This window comes from Myotis daubentonii, chromosome 2, assembly GCF_963259705.1.
Source record: "Myotis daubentonii chromosome 2, mMyoDau2.1, whole genome shotgun sequence".
Taxonomy (NCBI): Eukaryota; Metazoa; Chordata; class Mammalia; order Chiroptera; family Vespertilionidae; genus Myotis; species Myotis daubentonii.
Window position 1 is genome coordinate 129009931 of NC_081841.1, and position 22227 is coordinate 129032157.

The following is a 22227-nucleotide window of genomic DNA, read 5'->3' on the forward strand; positions in this document are numbered from 1 at the left end:
ACATTGACATTTCTCCCTCCCATCCTCCTTCCCTCCCTCCCTCCCTCCTCCCCTCCCTCCCTCCCTCCTTCCCTCCCTCCTTCCCTCCCTCTGTCCTACTTCCCTTCCACTCTCTCTAAAAGAAAAAAAAATCAATGGAAAAAATATCCTCAGCTGAGGATTAACCAAAAAAACTTGTTAATTGATGGACATAGTTTCTTATTGGAAGCTTTGTTTGGTTTTACAGGAAAATTAATTGAAACTATTGAGATTAGAAATGTGTTATATACAGAGTAATGCCCAGACATACATTTTATGACTGGTCAATATAAATTATACACTCATGGTACAGTAATGACAGAATTCTTATTTTTCATAAAGTAAATATTGGATTTTTAATAAAGTAAACATTGCATTAAAATACTATTTATAATGTATTATATAACAATTCAGAAGAAAGTAAAATCTTCACTTTCAAGTATTTAAAAAATTATGGGGAGCAATGTGTTTTAAATGTATAAAATATAAAACAAAAATTTGACTATGCAGTAAAACATACCTTTGTCTTTTTTTACATCTTAGTTTTTGTGTTAGTTATGTGAAAATTAATACATACATATTGTATAGAAATTAGAAAAGCAAATGAGCAAAATTTTAAAATTAAATATGTTCTTTAAAAAAAGTGTTATGGATCTGACTTGTTTTTTTCTTCCTCCCTGGTTAGGAGTTGACATCTATCATCTCCCTTGTTGAGATATATAGCAATGGAAGTCTCAAGCCAGAATTATTCAAAAAACCAAACAAGAATAACAGCATAGGTTGTTTCTTGATTACTCACCGAAGAAGACAGAAATTGCACTTTTACATCATCATACAGAAGTGGACTGTTGCATAGATGAATTATTACTCTGTCTCTTTCAATATCATGAACTACCTGTGAATGAACACATGGAATTCAAATAATGAGATAGCTGATAATGAGATAGAAAGTATAACAGGGAAGTTCATGTTTACTTATTGAGGCTTCCTATATTTATTTACCAAGTACTCTTGGTCTCATAGCCCTATCACTACATGTATAAATAAATGTTAATCATTGTTTCTATAACGTTGCAATACTTGTTTACCTTTTTAAAAAGCCAATATGTTTGAGGATTATGGTGGGGCACTGTTGAAAAGCAATGTATTCAATTTTCTATTACAGTTTCACCAAGTAAACATTAATATTGACTGTGTGTCACCTGATTTCCTATGTTGGGAATACACTAAGAAGCTCAATTTTAAAGCTGGCATTCACATTCAAAAAGCAAAGAATAACTGTCATGCTTTGTTAAAAATGTTATTTGCCGATGGCATCATGGGCCTTGTCCATAGCAGACTGCTAGATGAAGTTACCAAAGATAGGCCAAGTCTCTGGAATGAACAACTTTGAAGCTATAGTAAGTATTTCTTTGCTATTGATTCACCTGTGTGTAATAGTTCCGCCCACAATGAGAAAGGTCTATGCTAGGCTTTAGGAAATTACAAAAGAAGGTGTAGACTCAGTTGAAAATTCAGGGAGCTATACACATAAGGAATGATAGTAGAATGGCATATAATTATGTGTTGAGCTGTATGATGAAGACTGAGTGTGCTGTTGCATGCTTGGGGAGGTTAACAGGAGGTATAGGAAGAGGCAGAACTTGAGTTGGGAATGGAAGGATTTGCATAAATGTAGAAATATGAAAAGAGAACCCAGTACAGACGGGGGTTGGTGGGGGAAGGGGAAGGAGAAGAAAAGACCTGCAGAAACATGAAATAGAAATTAGAGTTGTGTTCCAAGGACCAAAAGGGTCCCAGGCTACTTGAAAGGGAATCTGCAGGCCAAATTACTAATGGAAATGATCTCAAATATCATAGGGTTGTATCTTGAGAGTTCAAGAGCCAGGAAAATAAGAAAGAAGTTATTAAAGAGTATGTGGGGCAATTCCTATGTGACAAAGTGGCCTGATCATTATTACACACTAGAGGCCTGGTGCACGAAATTCATGCACGCAGGGCGGGGGTGGGGGAGGTGTCCCTCAACCTGACCTGCACTCTCTCCAATCTGGGACCCCTTGGGGGATGTCTGACTGCCAGTTTAGGCCCAATTTCGCAGGGACATTCCTCTCACAATCCGGGACTGCTGGCTCCTAACCGCTTGCCTGCCTGCCTGCCTGCCTGCCTGATCACCCCCAACCGCCCAACCGCTCCCCTGTTGACCTGATTGACGCCTAACTGCTCCCCTGTCGGCCTGATCGCCCCCAACTTCCCTCTCCTGCTGGCCTGTTCACCCCCAACTGCCCTCCCCTGCTGGCCTGATCGCCCACAACTGCCCTCTCCTGCCGGCCATCTTGTGGCGGCCATCTTGTGATGATGTCACATGAAGGCATCGTGTGACGCCACCTAGGCTTTTATTATGTAGGATAACATTTACTTAGTAATTTATAGTTTATAACGGAGTTTCACATATATTAACCAATTCAATCCTCACAATACTTGATACGTAATCTTTATTTTACAGATAAGAATATTGAGATATTAACTGTCTTTGACTATTGGCGCACAGTGTGTCTTCTGCTCTACCTACAACTTTTCACAATGAGAACAGTATTTCAGGATGCATATTATAGGACTCTATATATGCACTGTATAAGGAGGGGAAAAAAAGGTAAGGGGATGACTATAGAAATCTAGGCATGAGCAAATGAGGTCCTGGACTAGGTAGTGGCAATAGGAACAGAAAGAAAGAGAGATTTCAAAGGTATAATCAGCAGGATTTAGGGGGCCAAGAGAAAGAGAGGATCAAAGATAATACCAAATTTGAAGGCCCGAGTGAGAGAATGCTAGTGCCATTTTCAGAAGCAGAAGAAAAACTCATTTGATAAATATATTTTTTTCGTTTTTATTGAATTTATTGGGATGACACTGGTTAAAAAATTATATAAGTTCCAGGTGCACAACTCTGCAACACATTATCATACACTATTTATTGTGTGTTCACCACCCCAAGTCAAGTCTTCATCCATCACCATTTATCCTCCCTATAATCTCCTCCACCTGCCCCCCACTTTTCCTCCCCCAGGCAATCACCACACTGTTGTCTGTGTCCATGAGTTTTTCTTTCTCTTTTTCCCTTTTTTTTCTCAATCCCACCACCCCTCCCCCTGACAGGAGTCAGCCTTCTCTCTATCCATGAGTGAGTCTCTACTTTGCTTATTAGTTAAGTTTGTTCATTAGATTCCACATATGAGTGAAATCATATGGTACTTGTCTTTTTCTCATTGGCTTATTCCACTTATCATAATAATCTCTAGGATCACCCATGCTGTCCCCAAAAGATAAAAAATCCTTCTTTTTTACTGCCAAGTAGCATTTCATTGTTTAAATGTACCACAGCTGAGAAACCAAGATGGTGACATAGGTAAACACTGGAAATTGCTGCCTCACACAACCACTGCAAAAATACAACTAAAAGACAAAATGGACATCATCCAGAACCACAGGAAGGCTGGCTGAGTGGAAATTCTACAACTAGAAGGAAAGAGAAAAGCACACTGAAACTCAGAAGAGGTGTGGAAGTAAAGTGCAGAAGTACAGAGGCGCACGTGGAAAGGGCTAGCAACAGAGGACATAGTTGTCTTTTTCAATCGGGAGGGAGACACAAGCTCCCAACTGCTCTGAACTCCAGTTCCGGGTGAGTCTCTGGGGACCCAGACTCATATGGGGAGAAACTGGGCTGTCTGGCATCGGTCAGAACTCCAGGGCAGCTTTCTGTCAGAGGTGCTTGCAGCAATTACCGGGACACTGAGATGCAGGGCCTCTTAGGGCAGGACTGAGGATCAGCCATAGCTGTTTGCTCCACCCTGTTGATTCCCTGAGACCCCGCCCCACCCAAGCTGTGCCCAGAGGCTTTTGCATATGAAAGGACTGGCCCTTTGCAATCTGAAAATTACCTAACAAGCTGCAGCTGGGTCAGAGAGACCCAGAACATCCAAAAGAAGGCCCAAGGCCCCACAGAAGCTTGCATTGCTTCACAGCTGGGCCTCATCTGGGCACCTCCAAACCCCAAACAAAGAAGAGGAATCTACAGATCTCTCCATAGCTCCTACTGGGTAGCCTCAGGCACAGGCTAAATTAGCACCTCCTTAGAGATCCAAGAGCCAGTATACCCAGTGTTCAGAGTGGGACCATCCAGATTACAACTCCTCAGACCCATAAGGAACACACTCAGGGGGCAGACTCAGTGAGCACCAAAGCCCCACTGAAGCAAGTCTTGCCCCAGAAAGGTGTCTCCAGCACAGAAGTTCTCCCACTGTAGACACAGCTGATTCTCCCAGCCAATTGGCCTGGAGGTCAATTCCTGCCAGTGATACCTACAACAATCAAGGCTTAACTACAACAAGACTGTGCATACAACCCGCAAAGGGGTGCACCAACAGTGTCCACCTCAGGTAATTGGAGAGGCTGAGCCACTGGGCCCTATAGGACACCTAGCACAGAAAGCCACTCTGTCAACACAGGGAAGCAGCCAAAATGCGGAAACAAAGAAACAGGTCACAAATGACAGAAATGGAGGAAAGCAAACTACTGGATATAGAGTTCAAAACCACACTTCTAAGGTTTTTCAAGAATTTTCTAGAAACTGCCGATAAATTTAGTGAGACCCTCAAGAAATCTAGTGAGACCCTGGAGGATATGAAAAAGGACCAACTAGAAATTAAGCATACACTGACTGAAATAAAGAATATTATACAGAGATCCAACAGCAGACTAGAGGATTGCAAGAATCAAGTCAAAGATTTGAAATACGAAGAAGCAAAAAACACCCAACCGGAAAAACAAAAAGAAAAAAGAATCCAAAAATATGAAGATAGTGTAAGGAGCCTCTGGGACAACTTCAAGCGTACCAACCTCTGAATTATGGGGGTGCCAGAAGAAGAGAGAGAGCAAGATATTGAAAACCTATTTGAAGAAATAATGACAGAAAATTTCCCCTGCCTGGTGAAAGAAATAGACTTACAAGTCCAGGAAGTGCAGAGAACCCCAAACAAAAGGAATCCAAAGAGGACCACACCAAGACACATCATCATTAAAATGCCAAGAGCAAAAGACAAAGAGAGAATCTTAAAAGCAGCAAGAGAAAAACAGTCAGTTACCTACAAGGGAGTGTCCATACAACGTCAGCTGATTTCTCAACAGAATCTATGCAGGCCAGAAGGGAATGGCAAGAAATATTCAAAGTGATGAATGCCAAGAACCTACAAAGGTTCTTTACCCAGCAAAGCTATCATTCAGAATTGAAGGTCAGATAAAGAGCTTCACAGGTAAGGAAAAGATAAAGGAGTTCATCACCACCAAACCTGTATTATATGAAATGCTGAAAGGTATCCTTGAAGAAGAAGAAGAAGAAGAAGAAGAAGAAGAAGAAGAAGAAGAAGAAGAAGAAGAAGAAGAAGAAGAAGAAGAAGAAGAAGAAGAAGAAGAAGAAGGAGAAGAAGAAGGTAAAGATACAAATTATGAACAACAAATACACATCTATCAGCAAGTGAATCTAAGAATCAAGTGAATAAAATAATCTGATGAACAGAATAAACTGGTGAATATAATTGAATCAGGGGAACAGAAAGGGAGTGGACTTACTATTCTCGGGGGGGAAAGGGGTGTGGGGGGTGCGGGAAGAGACTGGACAAAAATCGTACACCTATGGATGAGGATAGTGGGGATGTGGGTAAGGGCAGTGGGTGGGGTGGGAACCGGGGGGAGGGGAGCTATGGGGGGAAAAAAGAGGGAACAATTGTAATAATCTGAACAATAAATATTTAATTAAAAAAGTAAATGTACCACAGCTTTTTAATCCACTCATCTACTGATGGGCATTTTGGCTGTTTCCAGATCCTATCTAGTAAATAATACTGCAATAAACATAGGGGTGTGTATATTATTTTGAATTATTAATATTTTGGGGGGTTTTTTGGATAAATTTCCAGAAGTGGAATTGCTGGTTCATAAGGCACTTCCACTTTTAGTTATTTGAGGAACCTCCATACTGCTTTCCACAGTGGCCACACCAGTCTGCATCCCCACCAACAGTGCACAAGGGGTCCCTTTTCTCCACATCCTTGTCAACACTTGTTGTTTGTGAATTTATTGATGATAGCCATTCTGGCATATATGAGGTGATATCTCATTGTGGTTTTCATTTGCATTTCTCTGATGATTAGTGACATTGATCACTTTTTCATATATCTATTGGCCATCTGTAAGTCCTTTTTGGAGAAGGGTCTATTCAGGTCCTTTGTCCATTTTTAAATTTGATTTTTTTTTGTGTGTGTGTTGAGTTTTATAAGTTCTTTGTAAAATTGTGGATAGTAACCCCTTATTAGATGTATCAGCAAATATGTTCTCCCATTCATTCAGTAAGTTGTCTTTTCATTTTGTTGATGGTTTCCTTTGCTGTGCAAACACTTTTTAGTTTGTTGTAGTCCAATTTGTTTATTTTTTTTCTTTTGTTTCCCTTGCCTGAGGAAGTATGATGTGTTTGAATTATAGGAGCAGAGACTGTCCATGTTGTAGCTCCTACATCTACCACACAGTGGATGCTGTGTTGCATGAATGAGAGAAAAAAAAATGTATAGTTTAAAGCAGAAAAATGGATGAGCGGAACCAAGAATAGAGTATGTACAGAGGTAAGAAAAGAAAGCCAAAGATCAGGCCTGGGTGAGTGCCCTCTGTCAGGGGAGGGGCAAAAAGAACGGAAAGAAATAGTGTTGGAGAGGTAAGAGGGGAACTAGAGACAAGCCTGAGAATTTTCGAAGTTTGTATTTCTTAGACCCATGAAGGAAGCTTTCTTGTTGCTTCAGAAAAGGTCTGTAGTCTTAGATATTTTTTCAATATTTAGGAAAATATGGATCTGACCTGCCACCTGGAAAAAGCTACTAAAATGCGATGACATCAAAAAAGCAGTGAAGCAAGCATCAGAGGGCCCCCTCAAGGGCACCCTGGGTGATACTGAGGACCTGGTTGTCGCCTGTGACTTTAATAGTGACAACCACTCCTCCACCTTTTATTTTTGCTGGAGCTGGCATTGCCCTCAATGTTCACTTTGTCAAGCTCATTCCCTTTTTTGACGATGAATTTGGCTACAGCAATAGAGTGGTGGGCCTTATGGTCCACATGACCTCCCTGGTAAGAGCCCCTGGACCAGGAGCCCCAGCGAGAGAAAGAGAGGCTCTCACTGCTGGGGAGTCCTTGCCCCCAGTCAGTCCCCCAACACACTGAGAACCTCCTCACCTCCATAGTTTCCATCCCAGACTTCCTGAAGAATGGCGGGGGGGAGGGGGGCTTAGGGAACTCCACCTTGTCATGTGCCATCAATCAAGTTCACTGTACCCACCAAAAATAAAAATTGACTACCAGGTCCCATTGCTTTGGGTCTTTTGCAATGTCATTTTTTTTTTCTCATAGTGCAGTCCCACGAGACGTCTGAGTTAGAATCACCTGAGTCATTGCTAAATCTAGATTCCCAGGTCTCATTCCAAATTTCCTCAATCATACTTTGGTGTACAACCTAGAAATCGGCATCTTTATAAACTCTGAGGTGACTAATATGCATACTAAAATTTCAGAGTCAGCACCATATAATAAAAATGACCAAGAAAAAAGGTCTGGCTAAAAATGACCAGAGATAAGAACAGGTACATGAATTTAAAACTCTGATAGATTCATGGTAACATGCTTGGCATTGTGCAAAAATGAAAACCAAGGCAACACTCTGAGCTGAAAATATATTCTGGAACATGCTCTGAAAAATCTAGTGAGTTTAATTTAGCTCTGACTGCATTCAAACCCAGGGGCACCAAGTTGCATAGGAACCAAAAAGCAACATGGCCTCTCCTTGTGGCAAGCAAGGGCTGTGAGAGGTCAACATACTGATCTGACATTGCGATTTAAAGCAGTGCTTTTCCAGTTCACATACTTTCTCTTACCCTACAGTTTTTGGAAGCAGAACAGAAAAAGACAATCTTTTGACGCATTATTATTTTCACTTTTAGATCATCACCGTTGCCTTTTCCAACACCTGAATGAAAATAAAAAGTTAGAGTAAAGATCAAAAAGTCTCAACAATTAACATTATAAATTAAAAAGAGAGGAAATCCCAGGTAACAATGTCCTATATAATAAAAGAGAAACATGTAAATTGACCATCCCTTTGCTGATCTCACTAGCCAATCAGGAGTGAGTATGCAAATTAACCCAACAAAGATGGCAGGTTAATTTGCATCCACAGGCACCAGGCAGAGAGCAGAGCAGGAGAGCCAGCAGAGAGTGTAGCGGCTTGGGGAACTTGGCTCCCCAAGCCGCCAGATAGAGAGCAGAGAGAGAGAGCTGGTGGCTTGGAGGAATTGGCAGATTGGGAGGCCATGGGATAGAGACAGAGCAGGAAGGGAAAACCAAGAGCGTGGGGAGCACCAGGAATGCTGGGAATCGTAGTTCTGGTGGCAGATGGATCTCCTAGATACTAGAGCAAAGTGAGCCTGGAGCAAGTTACTGTTGAGGTGGGGGATGGAGGGAAAGTAAAGGTGAGAGACATAAGTAAAATCAGTGTCTAGGAAAAATTAAAGGGAAGCTATCCTAAAACTTCCAGGAAATCTCCACCAATGAAGCAAAGAAAAAAAAATGCCTCTATTATTCTGTGAGCAACAAACCAAACTGGGTTGGGGGTCTCAGACAATTCACTCATATGATTGCAAAGACAGACAGAAACTCCTGGATTGGAGAGGGCTCCCCTGAGGGCTCCCAGATTGGAGAGGGTGCAGGTCGGGCTGAGTGACCCAACCCCAGTGCACGAATCTTCACGCACCAGGCCTCTAGTATCAATATAAAATAATTTTGGTGCATGAATTTTGTCTCTGAAAGACAAGGCTTCAAGCCAATTCTGTCTCCTAAAGCAGACTTTATAAGTCTGGAGAAGAGACATAGTTCAGCTTCTAAGATTTGTCTTTCTAGAAAAAAAGAAATTAGGGAAAGTGACTTGCAACCTTCCTTGCTAATGTGTTGCTTTCTTCAGAATTCAAATCATGATGTTTCTTAGTAACAGTCTAAATTCCTCTTTCTTTAGTTCCTAGGGAGCAGTTTCTGTGAAAATATAGGATACACAAAATATAGGATTCCTGTGGTGTTAAGTGTACATTTATAAACAAATGGTTTCTTGTCCCTTTTTTCAATTCGAATGATCCACTTCCTTTAGCATTTCCTCAAAGAGCTAGTTTCTCAAGCTTCCAGTCAAGTTTTATTGCTTTCGCTCAACCCTGCACGTTTTACTTAAATATGCACAGAACTAAAGGTGCAGAAGTGAAACAAATATTCTAATAAAGTCATATCTCGATCATTCTTGACTATTCACCTTATATTATGTTTGCTTTGTTTTCATTTCATTTTGTTTCCACTAACACCATATCATTAACTTGTCATTAGGATCACAGTTTCTTTGCCTCAGTTCCCTCAGTACCATTCTAGCTGCAGAGCTTCCTTCTAAGGATGTCTACCAAAAACCAGTGAAATACAGATTTAAACTAAGTCAAATATCACGTGATAAGAAAAGGGCATTGATTTAAAAGTTTAAATTACAACACATTTAGAATTTTTAAAATAATTACATGATTGCTATTATAGAGAAAGGGTGGAGGAGAACCAAGATGGCGGCATAGGTTAACGCCGGAGTTTGCTGCTTTGAACAACTACTTCAAAAGTGAAACCAAAAAACGGAAGGGACATCACCCAGAACCACAGGAACGCTGGCTGAGTGGAAGTCCTACAACTAGGAGGAAAGAGAAACGCATACGGACACTCAGAGGAGGCGCAGTGCTGAAGTCAAATTCTGAGGTGCGGAGTGCGCGGAGCGGGCTGGCGGTGGAGGGCGCGGTTGTTGTTTTCAAACGGGAGGGAGTCGCAGACTCTGAGCTCCAGATCCGGGCGAGTCTCTAGGGACCCAGACTCAAACGGGAGAAGCGGGACTGTCTGGCTTCGGTCAGAGCGAGTGCAGCTTTCTCTCCGAGCTTTGCAGCGGGTGCTGGGACTCAGAGAGGCAGAGCCCCTTGGGACAGGACTGAGAGCCACCATAACTGCTCTCTCCGGCCCACCCTGTTGATCCTGTGCGACCCGCCCCGCCCAAGCCCTGCACAGAGGCATTTGCCAGATAGCCTCAGGCAAAGGCTAGATTAGCACCTCCCTAGAGGACAGAAGTTCTCTCACTGCTGACACAGCTGATTCTCATAGCCACTTGGCCTGGAGGTCAAACCCTCCCTGGAATTAGCTACAACAATCAAGATTTATCTATAAGACTGCGAACAAAGACCACTAGGGGGTGCACCAAGGAAACATAACAAAATGCGGAGACAAAGAAACAGGACAAAATTGTCAATGGAAGAAATAGAGTTCAGAACCACACTTTTAAGGTCTCTCAAGAACTGTTTAGAAGCTGCCGATAAACTTAATGAGATCTACACGAAAACTAATAAGACCCTCGATCTTATATTGGGGAACCAACTAGAAATTAAGCACACACAGACTGAAATAACGAATATTATACAGACGCCCGACAGCAGACCAGAGGAGCGCAAGAATCAAGTCAATGATTTGAAATGCGAGGAAGCAAAAAACATCCAACCGGAAAAGCAAAATGAAAAAAGAATCCAAAAAGGCGAGGATAGTGTAAGGAGCCTCTGGGACAGCTTCAAGCGTACCAACATCAGAATTATAGGGGTGCCAGAAGATGAGAGAGAGCAAGATATTGAAAACCTATTTGAAGAAATAATGACAGAAACCTTCCCCGACCTGGTGAAAGAAATGGACTTACAGGTCCAAGAAGCGTGGAGAACCCCAAACAAAAGGAATCCAAAGAGGACCACACCAAGACACATCATAATTAAAATGCCAAGAGCAAAAGATAAAGAGAGAATCTTAAAAACAGCAAGAGAAAGAAACTCAGTTACCTACAAGGGAATACCCATACGACTGTCAGCTGATTTCTCAACAGAAACTTTGCAGGCCAGAAGGGAGTGGCAAGAAATATTCAAAGTGATGAATACCAAGAACCTACAACCAAGATTACTTTATCCAGCAAAGCTATCATTCAGAATTGAAGGTCAGATAAAGAGCTTCACAGATAAGGAAAAGCTAAACGAGTTCATCACCACCAAACCAGGATTATATGAAATGCTGAAAGGTATCCTTTAAGAAGAGGAAGAGGAAGAAAAAGGTAAAGATACAAATTATGAACAACAAATATGCATCTATCAACAAGTGAATCTAAGAATCAAGTGAATAAATAATCTGATGAACAGAATGAACTGTTGATTATAATAGAATCAGGGACATAGAAAGGGAATGGACTGACTATTCTTGGGGGGGAAAGGGGTGTGGGAGATGTGGGAAGAGACTGGACAAAAATCGTGCACCTATGGATGAGGACAGTGGGTGGGGAGTGAAGGCGGAGGGTGGGGTGGGAACTGGGAGGAGGGGAGTTATGGGGGGGGAAAAAAAGGAACAAATGTAATAATCTGAACAATAAAGATTTAATTAAAAATAAAATAAAATAAAATAAAATAAAATAATTACATGATTTAAAAATTAAAGGTAAAAAGACATGAAGTGAAAAGTCTCTCACCCATTCCACAGCTAGTTAATTCTCCACCCCCAAATAGATAACCACTATCTTGTTTTATGCTTCTATAATTAAATATAAAAATATATCCTCCCACACATTTTACCAATACAGACACACACAAATATGAACACATATTTATTTCTTTTTCTGTTTTACAGAAATTGTTGCATACAATAGAATTTCCTGTATCTTCCATTTTTGAAATACATGTCAAAAATTATTTAACTCATTCATTAATAAGGAAACATTCATTAATAAGTATGATGTTATAGCTAGTTCAAAGTACTGCACATTTATAGCAGATAAGGGAGGATGAAATGAATCTACAAATAGACACTAAATGGGTCAATAATCAATTGCATTACACCAGGCACAATTAATTTGCATTTCTATTTCTATGTGTAAAAATGTTGTCCATTAATATGAGGTTTTTACAACTTACAAAGTTGTAAAATAGTTTCAAGACCACGGGCGGTGGAGACAACCCAGAAAGTGTACTAGATATTGCCCATTTCAAAGTCTTTCACACTTTTTTCTCCCCATCACCTTTCTGTTGTAATCATAAAAATTATTCTTATTTCAAAAGAGGGCCGAGGTCATTAGTTTGACCTGATTGTTTAATTGGGTGCAGCAATAATCTTAACTTACCACATAGGCCTTCTTAAGTTGGCCCTGCAAGGCTAGACCCAACTGTACTGACCAGCGCTGAGGCCACAACATGATCTCTGGAAGTCTTCATGAGGGATCTCAAATAGGACTTTTAAAATCCTCTATTTTATGTTAGCCTGAGAGTAGGAAACCAGCCCTGTGGAACTCTCCACCAGCTCTCACCTGCAGTACTCAGACATTTGGGTTAGCTCTGCTGTTCTCCAGGTGTGAGCTATACATTTTACTGAACAATGTCTCCACAGAGTTTAAGTAAAATTCAAAATATTAAGAGAGAAGTGACGGTCTTAAGATATAATATCAGATTAAGGCAACATGTGACATTCTAGACCTTACTTAAAAACATTTTGAAGCTTAGAATTTTGAGAAACTATTCCTATTCTCATTGTTCATATTAAAGAGATGCCCGGTTTCGCTCAGTGGATAGAGCTTCGGCCTGCGGACTCAAGGGTCCCAGGTTCGATTCTGGTCAAGGGCATGTACCTTGGTTACGGGCACATCCCCAGTGGGGAGTGTGCAGGAGGCAGCTGATTGATGTTTCTCTCTCATCAATGTTTCTGACTCTCTGTCCCTCTCCCTTCCTCTCTGTGGAAAATTGGTAAAATATATTAAAAAAAAAAAAAAGAGCTGACTCATGGATGGCACTTAGTGCACAGAGCTTGCATGTATAAGTGATCAATCTGAGGTTGCCATTGCTGCTTTAAAAAAAAAAAAAAAACACAACAAAACTACATTAGACTAAATGCTGGTTTACCTGTTTGGAATAGTTTAATGCTCACAGAGCTTTGTATAGATACTGTTGCTCCCATGGTTAACAAAGAGGAAGCTGAGGCTGAGTATATATTCAGGTACCATAAGGGTTCTCAGGCCACTAAGTTGGTTTTACATTTGGGATTAAATTTCTGAGTGGAAGTAGTTGCTCCAACAGCCAACTGTGTTGCCTTCCTCACTGCAGAAGAAAGCCGTCTCGCTCTATTTGCAGGGCGCCACTTTGTGTGGGAAGGAAGAAGCAAGGTACTGCTATCCTCTATCTTCTACCACCTGCTGGACAAGCCTGGCTCTACCTGGGGAGGTCTGGCCAGGGCTGGAGTTCCATTCAGCTCCCCTACAGCCCTGTCCTGCACAATCCCCACATCCCTTGACCCAGTCACAATGGTCTTTGCAGAGGAATGCCATCTACAAAGCCTTTTCACCAACAGTTCATTTATATACACAGGTGGCATCCTGTCACAACAGGGTGTGTTTCACAGGTCTGCCTGAACAATGCTTGTTTGGAAATCTAGACCAAAATGTTCCACACAGGCAATGTACTGAGTTGAAGTTGTTTTCAGAAGTCAGAAAACTATGTAATCTGTTTGTGGTAATCTATTAAAATTCCTCACTGCCAACAAGAAGTGGTGGTGATGTGTGTGTGTGTGTGTGTGTGTGTGTGTGTGTGTGTGTGTGGGCGGGGCGGGGGGGGGTCGGGGGGGGGGGTTAATGCACATAAACTGAAAAAAGTATTTTATATTTTAACTAACAATTTTAATTTATTTTCTGACTATGCAGTTTTACGTATTTTTAAAGATTTTTAAATTTCTGAATAATTGGATGAAATGTTAAAAATATATTTTTTCAGATCCTTATTTTGTGTGACTCCTCAGAAGACTAAACACTAAGCCATCTGGGTGGATACCAACTCCCTGGCACCACACCATGAGTGAGAGGCCCAGCACTCCACCCTCCTAGTGGGCCACAGTCTGGCTGCTGCTTTAAGGATTTGGGAGCCTTGCCCCCGATGCACCTCTGCAGGGGAGAATGAGGTGCAGACCTAATGACATCCCTTCCACACCACGCCCTGCTTCCCCAGTTCCTCTAAGGGTGAGCTGTGCAGGGAAGCGAGGTGGGTGACAGAATTAGAGACATGGGACTTCAGGCCCGTTCCTCTCTCCACCTTTTTTCTTTTCTTTCTAAAGTTCCAGAGATGAATGATCTAATGAATTTTCCTGATTCTTTGGGTGATGGTGGATCTCGTCAACTCTTTTGAGGTTTATAAGGATTTTCATTCCTTGTAATAGTAAGTAATTGGTAACAGCTGGGAGGCCAAAAGATACCCCACAGAGCCCAGGTTTTTCCCAACTCTTTCTGTGTTCATGCAGATTCAGGTAACAAAGACCTAAGTGCTGACCTCAGAAAGCTTTTCTTGACCCCCAGGATGGACTGGGCCCAGCCTCTGTGTGCCCCCAACACTATGGTCAGCTCTTTATCTATGTACTCATTCCGCTCCTCTGCCACCACCCAGGGACTTGAAATACTAGCATGGGTCCTGGTAGTTTTTTGTAAAGAGAATTTCTGGCAACAAAATTATTTTGAAAGCCAGATGTTTAAGACATCTTGATGGAGTTGCTGAAGGTGAGAGAGCTATAGGTGGAAGAGGAAGGGGAAAGAGAGAGAGACCAGGGTGATGAGAGTGAAAGGATCTCTGAAAGGGGTAGGTGAAAAAATGATGTAGGGATGCCTCTGCCAAGATAAACGTAAACTAGAGGTGGGTGTGAGAAAATGGTCTCCAGGACTCATGGGTCTTCCTCTCTTCTGAATCAGAGGTTCCACTGTGAAAAGTCTACCCTGGGCATCAGTGAGAACAGGAAATAAGGAAGGGGATTGAGCACCCCAAATTGATGATGGGAAAGGTAAACGTAAGGGTTGGTAGTCCGGCCACAGCACTCCTGGGCTGACGGCCATTCCAGGGGGAGAGGTTCATATGTGAGGATATACAAGATAGTTCAGAGTTGGGATTCTCTGTATGTATAAATGTGAGCAAAATCCTCCCAAATAGTAAGAACATTGCCCACCTGCCCAATTCTCCAATAATATTTAAAGCACTTACCATGAATTGAATAAATAACAAATTTTTTTATCCTAAGTATTTTTCTTGGAGGGAGAGTCAAGTTATAAATATTTTTCACATCTTCAAAATATCCAACATACCTATTCTGGAAAAAATACACACAGAAGTCTTAATTTAAGTGGAGATGAAAAGTCTAAAGTCAGCATATCTGATTTTTTTACCTAGAACTTAAGTAGAGTAATTAATTAAAGGAACATTTACTGGGTGCCATTATATAACTGCATTTTTATGGAGGTTGCCTCATGACTGAATATCTACCTTAAAAAACGTGGTGGAGGAGTAACAAGGAAGGAGCCAGGTGCTGCTGACAGGCTCCTATGATTGAGAGAGCAGCTAACCAGAACCAACAAGGCAGCAGCATCCCAGCAGGAAACAGTTAAGGAGCCACTATGGATTTTGAGCATGAAACAAATGAGAACAAATCTATGTGAGGTCAGAGGCCTAGTTGTGACTGCGTTAAAGGAAAGTTTGTGGTTTGGTGGTGAGTAGCCTTCTAGGCATGAGGGAGGGCAGATGTGAAAACTCAAGAGGAAGCCCTCCACAGGCCAGTGGGAGATACACATTCTCTTGTCTCTGCCAGCTGGAGTTTCTTCACTTTCCACTTCTCCAATTTTATTTTTGCAAGGAAGCCCTGGGAATTCTCTAAGCCTAGTCCTTCTCTATGGCAGGCTGCTCACTCTTTTTGAAGAGTTCTGGTACTGAATCAACTGGACTAAAAAATGTATCGACTCTGCCCCACCCATTGGGTAGTGTTAATAAAAGTAACTGCCATACTTTCCATCGGAAAGGGCCAGCAAAGAGAAAGGCTCGTGTAAGTCCTTACCTCAGGGATGGATGAAATGTAGCCCATATAGAATGGCCAGCAGTATAGAGTCAGAATGTGATGGTATCTGAGAATTGCCACCCCACGCAGAAGGAACTCTGTCCTGGGGCCTTGCCAGCACAGCTCCCAGCCTGAGGCTGAGGCCCTGCATTTCTATCCCAGTGCATCAGAAGAGATTCTGTTGCAGCTAGGGTGTGCCAGTTCTGGACTAAAGTTAGAGAAACTGTGCACAACTGCAGAAGAAATGGGGGGGTGGGGGGAGGTGTACAAGGATAGTCATTGAAGGAGTTATATCTAACACGCCCTTAGCTCCTGCCACCAGATTCTCTACCTTTTGCTTAAGGCTTGTAATCAAGCATGGTCCTCAAGCTGCTTTGCTGTCACTATCTCTTCCCCTACCACCTAAAACTACAGGGCCTGCAGCAGGAGTTCATGCCAACTCCCTGGCACCACACCAACATATATTTAGTAAGCACTTGCTCTGAACAGGGGAGATACTGTATGAGGCACTTGGGAATTCCTAGGGTGGAAAGATGGGTTAAGATATGGGCCTTAGGCAAAAGGGGTAGAGAACTCATCATTGAAAATAGCTAGAAAATAATATAAAGTAAAGTAACCTCTAAAAGAAACACAAAGGGCTAGAAGAACTGGAAGAGTAGGAGACTATCAGGCTGGGAAGGGAAAGGAACTCCAGGAAAAGGGGCCATGTGAGCAATGGCAGGTGGGTGTAAAGTGCTGACGAGCTGGGAAATAGCATACAGCCCAAGTGTGTGAGAGTGTGGGATATGTGAATGCACACAGTGGAAGAAATGGTTGGAAAATCAAATCATAGATCTTGGGGGTAAGGTTAACAAAATTATATTGGCTGCCATTGGCAGTCAGAAGCCATTATGGATTTTGAGCATGGAAATGGCATGATTCGAGCTGGACTGGGCTTTGGTAAGTTCAAGTGTGACTTCTATTATGGCCTTTAGCTATCTTTTTTTTTACCCCCTTGGGTATGGCAGAAAGTTTCACGGGATAAGGCTGAGTTCTTATCCCCTAAACTAGCAGTTGCAGTGTTCTGCTACCAAGGCCAAAGGTACCTATTCAGCTCACATCACTTCACCCCAAAAAACTTTCATTCACAGCCACATCCATTCTATTCAAGAATTCACAACCAGTTCTCACTTTGGTCTGAGGGGCAACAAAGAGGAGAAGCTGTGCACAGGATGCAAAATAACAGGCTTCAGAGTCTGACAGATCTGGATTTGCATTCTTGGTTTAAAAAGTTAATTTCCCTGAACCTCAAGTTCCCAGCTATAATATGGGAATCATGATGGTATCTACTCACAGTTATTGAGAATATGAAATGAGATAATGAATGTAAAACCTTTAGCATGATCCAATCAAGTCTAAAATGCTGTAAACTCTATAGGATAAATGTCCTACTTTCTGCAAAAAACAAATTACAAGGTATAAAAAGAGGTGGAAAACCTATAAACCATAAGAGACTTAAGAGACATAGCAACCAAATGAAACATATGGCTCTTATTTGGATCCTGATTGAAACAAACTAAGTTTTAAAAAAGATTTTAAAGTAATTATGGAAATTTAAAGATAAAGTAGGCCTTTAATGCTATTAAATATTATTTTATTTTTAGATATGATAAATGGTTGTAAGGGTTTTTTAGAGTCTTTATGGTAGATGTCATAATAACATACTTTCAGGATAATATAATCTGGTGGCTGGGATTTCCTTCAAAATAATCTTGGTTTAAAGAGTAGAGTGTGTGTGTGTGTGTGTGTGTGTGTGTGTGTGTGTGTGTGTGTCTAAGTGGAGATAAAACATGATTGGCCACATAATCAAGTGATTGTTGAAATGCTGTGATGAGTATCAGGAGACTTACAATATGATTGTCTCAATTTTTTTATGTTTTAAAATTTCCATAATAACATACTTTTAAAAGGAAAAAAAGGGTAATAGCATATATTTCACATAGGTTATCTGAGTATTAAATGAGATAATACAAATAAAAGTGCAATATAATCTATAATAATAAAAGGATAATATGCTAATTAGATCAGATGTCCTTCTGAACAAAGCCATGGTGGCGGGGGGGGGGGGGTGAGGGAGGGGGCCGAGGCAGAGGCGGTTAGGGGCGATCAGGCCAGCAAAGGAGAGCAGTTAGGGATGATCAGGCTGGCAGGAGAGAGCAGTTAGGGGTGATGAGGCCAGCAGGGGAGATCAGTTAGGGGCAATGAGGCTGGCAAGGGAGCAGTTAGGGGGCAATCAGGCTGGCAGGCGAGTGGTTAGGGGGCAATCAGGCTGGCAGGCGAGCAGTTAGGAAACCGGCAGTTGGACATCCCCTAAGGGGTCCCGGATTGGAGAGGTTGCAGGCCGGGCTGAGGGACACCCCCGCCCCCCACCCTGTACACGAATTTCATGCACCGGCCTCTAGTAATATATGATAGTGTCTGGATATAATAGACTTATGAAAAATGTTACTTTCCCTTTTCTTTATCATTCAAAATACAGCCATTACCCCATCTCTCTCTCTCTGTCTCTGTCTCATGCATACCGCCCCCCACCCACCACACACACACACACACACACACACACACACACGCGCGCGCGCGGGCACACTCACACACATGATATTCTTCAAGGGTAGAGCTACCCTAGTGAAGAATTGTGAAAGATTCAGTTCCTCTCTATGGGAAATAAATGGCTGATGACTTTAGTTAGTTTTCAGCAGTCTGGGACCTTCTTTCTTTGGGAAGGGAAGCAACTCCTGAACTCCGTAAACAATAAACAACATAAAGTGGGAAGCAATATGCTCTGGGGAGAACTCAAAGCTTGCAAAGCTCAGGCAGTGCCTGAGACACAGCTCTCAGCCTCTGGGAGGGATCAAGGCCTCTCACAGGGCACCCAAGTGCTGCTGCCTGACGACCAAAGGAGAAGTCTAAACTGAAACCAAATAATAGGTGTCAATCCCCCTTTTTTTATTAAAATTTTTTTTTAAATTTATCTCAGAGAGGAAAGGAGAGGCAGAGAAACAGAAACATTGATGAGAATCATTGATTGGCTGCCTCCTGCACGTCCGACACTGCAGATGGAGCCCACAAACCAGGCATGTGCCCTGACTGGGAATTGAACCTCAACCTCCAGATTCATAGGTAAACACTCAACTACTGAGCCAAACTGACTAGGTGAGGACCCCCTTTTTAAAAAGAACACTTACCACCTTATCTCCCTTCCTCTCTGTAGAAAATCAATAAAATATATTTAAAAAAATAAAAAATAAAAAGAACACTTACCTGAGAAGGGGTTTCTACTCCCTGAAATTTACTGCTGGTGGTTTTATCTGTTCGTCGTTCTCCAAAATAATAAAGGCTGTCCTATAGAAATGGGGACAATCCAATCATGGATCATCTGTATTTTCCTCTCCTGTATAAGGTATTCTTAATGTTTCTAAGGGTACACATCCCCCTAAGTAAGCAGTCTCTGGACAGAGGCTACCCAAAATGATAAAATTAGCAAAGCCACATCAAGGCTCATGCTCATTCCAATACCCATAAAGACATAGAATTTTAGAGCTGGGAAGACCTTAGAGGTCATCTGGTCTGTCTTCCTACCTTTCCATTTTACAAATGGAGAAGATTAAGACTGAAAGAAAAGCTGGTGACTGACATGGCAACTTATGCAGCAACACGCAGGGGGCTCTCTGTCTAAGGCTTTAGTCAATGGCTTCCAACTGTTTTATTTAAAAGCAACAATCTACATTAATAAACCTAGGAGATACACACACACACACACACACACACACACACACAACTGAAACACAATTTCATAAAACAATTCTTACCTTTTGATATTTCCTAATCTATTCCATTTTATTTAAAAAAAATACGAGTCACGACCCAATACTTTGATTTTATAACTCACTAATAGATTTTGATTCACAGTTTAAAAAGCATTGCCCTTGAACAGTAACTCCCAACCTTTTCCATTTCATGGCACATTAACTAATTACCAAAATTCTGCAGCACACCAAAAAATATTTTTGCCAATCTGATAAACAATAGGTATAATTTTGATTCATTCACACCAGACAGCTATTTTTGTGTGTCTTCTGTCATTTTATTATGACAATCTAAGGGAAAAGAGATCAGTACCCTTGACTAAATACTCAGGTATTGCATGATTTAAAAATTCTTGTGGCACACTGGTTGAAAACCACTGTCCTAGAACATTCATTTTCATAATTTGTGTGCCTCAAATGAGAAAAAAGAAGATGGTGGAATTAGAGTGTTGGGCATGGTGCATAATGCACAGTTTCTCTTAACTCGACTGTAGGCCAAGTGAGGTGCAGAGCTACTGGGAGTATGTCCTCTAAGTGGTAACTTCTCAGCAAGATCATGGCAGAAAAAAGACTGAAAACCCTGCTTCAGAAAGTGAAACTACCCACCCTGTCTTCTCAGAAATTTCCAGAGGGCACAGACCCCACAGAGAGTGACTATGAAAAAGTAACACTCAGGAGAGACTTTGTTCTGAGTTGGAAAACATCACCTTTTAGCTACCTAGCACTTCTAAGGATCAAAGTCCTTTAGAGAACTTACCCAATCAATCTTGATATTTTTCTTGTGAGAAAGGAGGAAGTCCCATAATTGGTCAGAGTAAGAGCAGGGCTGGACTAGGAGACACAGGTGAATCTAGATTGTTAAGCTTTTTTGCACTGTATAATTTGACCTTACTCACCTCACCTTAATCTTGCCTCTATTGGGTCCTGTCTTTATTTAAAATGTTGCTACTGTATATATCATTGATTTTTGGCATTAATTTTCATTTAAAAATATTGCATTAGGGTATTATTTATCTTGACTATGACTATTTTGGCATTCTCTTAAAATTTTCCCATGGCACACTAGTGTCTCACTGACCTCACCCTAGTCCTGGCCCAGAGTAAGGGGTATCCAGATCAGTTATAACCACAAGTTAAACAAGGAAGTGTTAAAACCAAGCTTTCTAATAACAGCCTCTCCTATTACAATTTCATTACATACCATGACTCAAATAATCATCCTACCCTACCAATGACATTTCAGAACTAGCAAATGCAGTCAGCATAAGACAACGTTTGTAGTAACATCTTTCATACCTCTGCAGTTGTAAATATTTCACAGGCAATAAGGCACGCACAAACCATAGTTCCAGTTCTTCCTAGAAAAGAAAAGAAGTTAGCTCATTATTCATGGTAATATGTGGTTATAAAAATACTCTCAGAAATATCCAGAGGTCATTTTGAATTGATTTTCTTTCACTCTGAAAGTGCTTGTTCAGAAAACTTCAAGTCAGAAACAGCCAAAGCTGTTTCACTGCTCTGAGGTTCTCCTAGGGATTCTTCCGAACCATGTGCATGAGTGCACATGTGCTGTGTGCGTTGTTCTTGAATCACTACTGCAGTCACAGGCAGAGGCTGAACCAGCTCTGCTTAGGATTCTAACACTACAGAGCTACTCACCAGTTAAGAATAACATCAATAAAAGAAAATGGATAGAACCTCAAATACTATCTAGCATTTGCAATATCCATTATTCCTTCCATTTTAGTTAAAGTTTTTAAGTGTGTTATAAAATATATGAAAGCAGAAAACAGTATAATGTACCCCCATATACCTGGTCCACAGATTCTATAATTATCTATACGAATAAAAGGGTAATATGGTAATTAGACCAGACATCTTCTGGACATCCTTCTAGACAAAACCACGGTGGTGGGGGTCGAGGCAGAGGTGGTTAGGGGCGATCAGGCTGGCAGGGGAGGACAATTAGGGGGGTGATCAGGCCAGCAGGGGAGGGCAGTTAGGGGGTGATCAGGCCAGCAGGGTAGCAGTTAGGGGGTGATCAGGCCGGCAGGCAGAAGCAGTTAGGGGCGATCAAGCCAGCAGGGGAACAGTTAGGAGGCGATCAGGCCAACAGGCAGAGGTGGTTATGGGCGATCAGGCAGACAGGCAGGCAGGCAGGCAAGCGGTTAGGAGCCAGCAGTCCCGGATTGCGAGAGAGATGTCTGACTGCTGCGGGCCTAAATCGGCAGTCAGACATCCCCTGAGGGGTTCTGGATTGGAGAGGGTGCCGGCAGGGCTGAGGGGATCCCCCCTTCCATGCATAAATTTCATGCACTGGGCCTCTAGTTATATTGTTTAC

At 41.7% G+C, this 22227-nt stretch overlaps 1 protein-coding gene across 3 annotated transcripts in view; it reads right to left on the bottom strand.

The window, feature by feature from the left end:
* LOC132228324 (phosphatidylinositol 3,4,5-trisphosphate 3-phosphatase TPTE2-like) overlaps positions 1-22227 on the bottom strand; it is an 89117-nt gene that overhangs the window by 3046 nt on the left and 63844 nt on the right. For 2 of the 3 annotated variants that reach the window (XM_059684527.1, XM_059684525.1), the window contains 5 exons: positions 21183-21244; positions 19342-19422; positions 15198-15303; positions 7986-8065; positions 818-913 (listed from right to left, as the gene is read on the bottom strand). In XM_059684527.1, the coding sequence (XP_059540510.1) occupies positions 818-913; positions 7986-8065; positions 15198-15303; positions 19342-19422; positions 21183-21244 (425 nt within the window). Of the gene's footprint in view, positions 1-817; positions 914-7985; positions 8078-15197; positions 15304-19341; positions 19423-21182; positions 21245-22227 lie in introns of all 3 variants that reach the window. The other variant, XM_059684524.1, reaches the window with a different exon arrangement.